The 6,367-nt window shown below is 36.2% G+C and overlaps 1 protein-coding gene across 1 annotated transcript; it reads left to right on the forward strand.

Annotated features, from left to right (window-relative positions):
* The first annotated feature begins 578 nt into the window (after window positions 1-578).
* Window positions 579-3,222, forward strand: LOC120087131 (zinc finger protein AZF3-like). The gene has a single exon (XM_039044023.2). The coding sequence runs from the start codon at window positions 2,205-2,207 to the stop codon at window positions 2,991-2,993; it is 789 nt and encodes a 262-aa protein (XP_038899951.1). The 5' UTR covers window positions 579-2,204; the 3' UTR covers window positions 2,994-3,222.
* The last annotated feature ends 3,145 nt before the right edge of the window (window positions 3,223-6,367 follow it).

Consider the following 6,367-nt stretch of genomic DNA (forward strand, 5'->3'; position numbering starts at 1 on the left):
TAAAAAGAAAAAACCACGTGTTTTTCTTTTATGGCAATGAGAATTGATGAGGCAATTAAGCATGTAAGCAAAAGAGACATACAAAACGCAGAACAAAAACGCTTGTTACTGGCGGCCGCCGCATTACTTCGTGACATTTTTAACGCTTTAATTTTGCCTCTAATGGCTTTTATTATTATAATTATTTGAAAATCCCAATTCCTAAATTGGCTTCGATTGGGAATTGGGATGGGATTCGGTTGACACTTTTGCTTTCCCTTTTGTTTACTCACATTGAAACAAAACAAAACAAAACAAACCCACTGGATTGGATAATTAGTTTTGTGGGCAAAAAAGAAAAAAAATATAGTGATGTTTTTTTTAAAAAAAAAATTTGTTAGGGATAAGAATGGAGTGATGAGTAGGCAGTGACAGCAGCGAAGCACTCATACAACACGTGTACATCTTTATTCTGATTCACGAATATGGGTCCCATCATGCTACGTCATCAACCCATCCTACTTGGAATTTTTATTTTTAATTTTCTGGTTGATTCTACGGAGGCTGCTGGTTTTAAATTTTAATCTATTCACATTTTTTTCTCTTCTTTTAAATAGTAGACTGTTACGACACGACGTTTTAGCTTCACGTACTTCTCCTTGCCCAACTTTCCACCTCTTTACCTTCTGATAACGACACTCCAAAATCCACCTTATTCGAACTCGTGTGAGCTCTCTAGTTGAAATTACACTGAGAGCAACTCAATAATCTCTTTTTCTAAATTTATTGACATGCACCCAAATTTTTATCTTAGGGAGAAAGGGTAAAGTGGGCAATATATGATTTGAATAAGGTAAAAAAAATAATAATAAAAAGAAGCGGAAATAAATGAGAATTTTCTGGGAATTAACGTGATTGTGGGTGAGTGTTTTACCAAATGGCAGTGTTTTAAGGGAAGTGGGAGAGGAGGGAAATCCAAAAGGAAAGGGTTGTACAAGTCAATTTGTAGACCTTTTAAAAGTAAGTGAACTCCAACTCCTCCTCCTCTCCCACAATTATTCCAATGTGCAGGGCATAGTCTTTGGTCAATTACGGCATAAACCCAGTGGAGAATTTTATTTTTTTTAAAAAAAAATTATGAGTGTGACGACGGACATATCATAATAACTCAATTCATTAATTATTTTATTAATTTAAAAAAGAGAGAGAGAGAGAGAGAGAGAGATATAACAAAGAAAGCACCCATTGATCCACTTGGGTTACGATTAGACCAAATCCTCGAGCAAATACAGCCACATAGCCCTCACAGACCTTTGGCTGCCTTCCACTCATTTTGACATTCGTATTTTCCACTTTATGAAGCAACAAACGCTAACCCACCGTCTCACTCTCACTTGCCCTCATATTAATTACTTACAAAAAGAAAAAAATTAAAAAAAAATTAAAAATAGATGGCGGTGTAAGTTATTAGATAATACTAAAAAGTAGATAGATTCATTGAATTTTGAGGTAGGGGTTAGCTTGTGTGAGAAGTAAGATAGGTGGGAGATGAAGGAAGTTTGGTTGGTTGTAGACGGAAATGAAAGAGTTAGAGTCAGGAGAGGAGAGGAGAGGAGAGGGTGCGTTTTGTTTAATAAAAATAGTCCTCCTATTGGGAAAACTAAGAAAGACGCCGGCTGCTGCCATGAACCCGCGTCTGGGGTTTTGCCATCTTGGTCAGGCAGGACGACTATTAACATTTTGACTTGGAACGTTGAATAGTATTATTATTATTTATGAGACATTTTGGTTTTGTAATGGTGGGGATTTTTTTATAGTCTAAAACTCACTCACTCACTCACAACTTTCCACTCTTCTTCTTTTCTTCTACTTTTGTGTTTGACCCAACTGGGTCCTCCTTGGCTACTAAGAATAACTCTAACCAAACGTGATCTCTTCCAATTTATATTCTTCATTTATTTTTATTTTAAGAAAAAACAAAAACAAATTTGTATTTTAATTTTGTAATAACTTGGGCATCTCTCTTACTTTCTCACCACTTGTCACGCAACTTCCTTACTCTTCATCTTTTTCCCTTCCATATAAACCCATCCACCCCTTCTCTCACTCTTATCACTCCATAAACACTTTCAAGTTTCACCCAATTCCTCAAATCTTCATCTTCTTCTTCCTTTTCTTCTTCAGCAAGCACTCACTGTTTGATTTCATCATCTTATCTTTCTGTAATGGCTCTTGAAGCTCTGAATTCTCCAACTACTCCATCACCGGCGCTTCACTACGACGACCCAAATCTCGATTCGTTGGAGTCTTGGTCTAAGAGGAAGAGAACCAAGCGTCCACGTGGGTTCGACAACCCTCCTACAGAGGAAGAGTATTTAGCCTTATGTCTTATCATGCTTGCTCGCGGTGGCGCTACCGCTACACCAGACTCTGACAACCCACTTGACTATGAAGTTCCGATTCCGGCTCAACCCATATCGGTTGTTAAACTTAGCTACAAGTGCTCTGTTTGTAGTAAGGCCTTTTCGTCTTACCAAGCTTTGGGTGGACATAAAGCCAGTCATAGAAAATCAGCTACAGGGGAAGACCAATCCACCTCCTCCACCACAACCACTTCCGCCACCGCCACAGCCACCGCCTCCGTCGGTGGAGGTAAATCCCACGAGTGCTCCATTTGTCACAAGTCTTTTCCCACAGGTCAAGCCTTAGGCGGCCACAAGCGTTGCCACTACGACGGCGGACTCAGTAACAACAATAACAACAACAACAACAACAACAATCACACACAGAGTCATCACAACAACGCCGCCGCCGCTGTGACATCGTCGGAAGGAGTTGGGTCTACCCATACACAGAGTCACAGCCACCGCGACTTTGACCTCAACCTCCCAGCCTTGCCGGAGCTATCACCGGGATTCTTCATCTCTGCCGGTGACGACGAGGTCCAAAGCCCATTACCTCTGAAGAAACCTCGTATACTAACGATTCCCAAAATCGAAATTTCTCAAAATTGATCAATTGGGGATCATTCAGTTCCAGAAATCTTAGGGAAAAGAAACACAATTTCTTTGAATTTGTTTGTTTAGTAGGTGATTTGTTTGTATGTAAATAGAAGGAAAAGTAGAAATTAGATTGTAACCCCCCACCCACCATTTATCACGCTTTGTTTGTTCTACTCCTATACCCACTATTGTCCTTGTAAGTTCATCCACATGATAAATTCAATTGATTATTCTTTGGTAATTTTCTTCCTGTACACAAATTAATTAAACGAGAAATTAATCACATTTACATAATTAATAAATGATATTAAAAAAAAAAAAGCATCCATATTCAAAGCACGCAAGGAATCGGCATCATGAATGTATGAAGAGATGGGGAGTTGGCGTGGGGCGACGTGCAGGGCATGCGTGGGCGATGGATGATGCCACAGTTTGTTGCCGTTCGTTTTACTGTGGTGAACGTCGTTCTCAGTTTTTGGGTTTCTTCACTTTTACCTTTTTGCCTTCTTTTTTACCCTGATTTTGTTTCCTTTTCTACTGAATTTCAATGGCGGCGGTAAAATGTAATTAGCTGAATTTTAATTAAGTTCAGTGGAGTCTACAATTCTTATTCTTTTTAATCTATGACGCATGTTGTTATTGTTGGTTTCTTTTTTTTCATATTTTGTAAGGCTAACGCCACAGAAACGTGAAAAATAAAACATTTGTATGGAAATTTTTTGGGGGTATTCTTTCTTCCACCTGCAATTCCATTGAGGGTGGCAAAGTATGATTTTGCCACGTACCCAAGTAAAGGAAAACCGAAAAGGATGGAACTTTGGAAACCCCCATCTGGGATTTTTAAAATATTTTAAAATATTTTTTATTTTTCTCCAAGTGGCTGCAAAATGTGGGGGTGAAAAAAAGATACGACTTTTGTGGACATTTTCCACAAGCAAGGAACGATCTGATTTGGTGCAAAGCCACCGCGTCCGGAATATTCTCAAAAAAGGAATAAACTTCCCATGAGTTGCGCCATAAAGCAGGAAAAAAACTGGGATTGGTATTTTAGAGCCATTTTAAGTAAACTGGAGATCAATTGCGGTGTACGCGTAAAGAAGAAGCCAGCTAATATGGGATTTGACGATGGAGGAAAGGAAAGGAAGCTACACAAGAACATACAACTAATGACTTATTCAGAGGGTGTGAAAGTTGAAATTTGAAAAGTAGGCTTTGCGTGTGGAGCGTTGATTTTGAATGGTTTACTTGAGTTTTAATTTAAAGGAGGATGAGACAGACCCAAATTTAGTGTTTACATATAAGATGAAATATAAAAAAGAAAAAGTCAACCAAAGGAGTAGAGGCCAGAGGGAGTGAGATTAGTGTTCAAGAAATGAGAGGTATTTTTTTATGTGGTTTGTTTGTTGAGAGATGAGAAGAGGCAGGGCCCAGTAAAAGACGTAGTAGGAGTTTGGTTTGAGGGGGCGGTGGGATCGGCCAGCGGTACGAATTTACAAAGGCTGAAAATTGTGTGTGTTATGTGTTGGTGGGGGCAAAGCAACAGAAATGGATATAAAAATGGGGTCGGCCGGCCAAGTGGAGAAACAGGACAAGCAAGTGGCCGTGGTTTTTAAGTAGATGGAATTTCAATTTTTGGAGAACTTGAGAATGGACTGATGGCATGTAATGAAATGATGAGAGCCACCACCGTTGCCACCGCCTCCGCACCCGCCGCCCTTCAGAGTGGAGTTTAGCATTTTGATATTGATTTGATCTTACTTTTTTTTTTTTCCTTTTCTTTTTTAGACAAATTTGGTCTTACAATCGTCTTTGTGATTTCATACTATTGATGAGTAAGGGTACTAAAAAAAACTTAGATTATCCGAACAAATCCATCCATCTAATCATATTCTTCTAATATAACTCGAACCAACCTTAATTTATTATTAACCTTAAAATATATTTCTTTTATTACTTATAACACAATTATTTAGATTTTAATTTTATTTAATTTCAATATTTTTTTAATATTTTATTTTTCAACAACTCTTAAAAATAGTTTCTTTATACTTTAGAAAAAAAAATTTTACTATATAAATGGAAATTGAGTTGTTAATCTTAATTTAATATATGAATAATTAAATAAGATTTTTACATATTTAAATAAATGATCTGATTAACCCGAACCAACCTAACCCAAATATTTCATGATGGGTTGGGTTGGGTTATTTTTTAATAAGGGTTATTTGGGTTGAAAAGTTTACAATCCGAACAATTGGATTGGATCTAAAAAAATCTTTTAATCCAACCCAATCCAACCCATGAATATCCATATTGATGAGTTATAGTTTGTCTAAATTCTACTTGCTTCTTGTTTTAAAAATATTTTATTTATTGATTTTTTGTATGTGATTGGAGATGGATGTAAAAAAAAATAAATGACTTTTTAAATATAAAAAAATATTTTAAAATATTTACACTTTATAGCAAAAAGTTCCAAAAATACATATTTTTGGAACTTTTTGCTAGACAGTGTAAAATTTTTTAGGAATTCTTTATTTATAAGAATTTCCCAACTAATAATGTGCATTTTTGCGAGCATCTATCTTCATGTATCTATCAATTTGTCCCATCGTAATTTGTCAAATCACAAATTCTTTCACTTCTAATAAAATGCATCAAATATTATTTTTTCCATCATTATTAATGTTATGGGGTGATTCTAGACAAAAAGACATAATCAACATAAAATAAAGATGGAAGCATTTAGGTCAAGAAAATAGCCAAAGATAGTAGTATCCCAGGCCCATCTAGGGAGAGAGTTAGTTTGTGTCAAAGCCTAAATTAATCCACTCGACCTATCGAAACATGAAACAAGTCATGTCCCTTGGTCCGACAAGTTATATGAATATGACTATCCTAGAGTGATTCCGAAACTCTATCGGAACAACATAGGTCAATCACCTCTATAAATACATTCTTATATCTCCATATGGCTATAAGAGAACTTAAGTCTTACTCTCAAATTCCTTAGCTTCCATATTCTTTCACTCTATAAGTTAAGAATCAAAGTGTGTGAAAAACATCACACATGGTACGAATTTTCCCTTAAATTCATTGTCGATATTATATGAAGGTCAAGTGTGTTTTTCTATCTAAATTTTGACCCCAACGGTGAATTTTCTGTTTTTTTTCTTTCTATGTTTTTTTTCCAAAAAAAAAATTGGACCGACGAGATGATATGCGTAGGGAAGGGGTTTAATTATTTTAACCCACGCAATTTAGAAAATATTATAAAATTAAAAAGGGGGAAAGTATACAGTTTTCCTCTTTTTCGTATTATAAAACTAGAAAAAGGGAAAACATGCACTGTGGAGTTACTGTTTAAATTTGGACTTAGAATAATG

Source organism: Benincasa hispida, chromosome 9, assembly GCF_027475165.1.
Source record: "Benincasa hispida cultivar pf3 chromosome 9, pf3_genome.v1.1, whole genome shotgun sequence".
NCBI classification, from domain to species: Eukaryota; Viridiplantae; Streptophyta; class Magnoliopsida; order Cucurbitales; family Cucurbitaceae; genus Benincasa; species Benincasa hispida.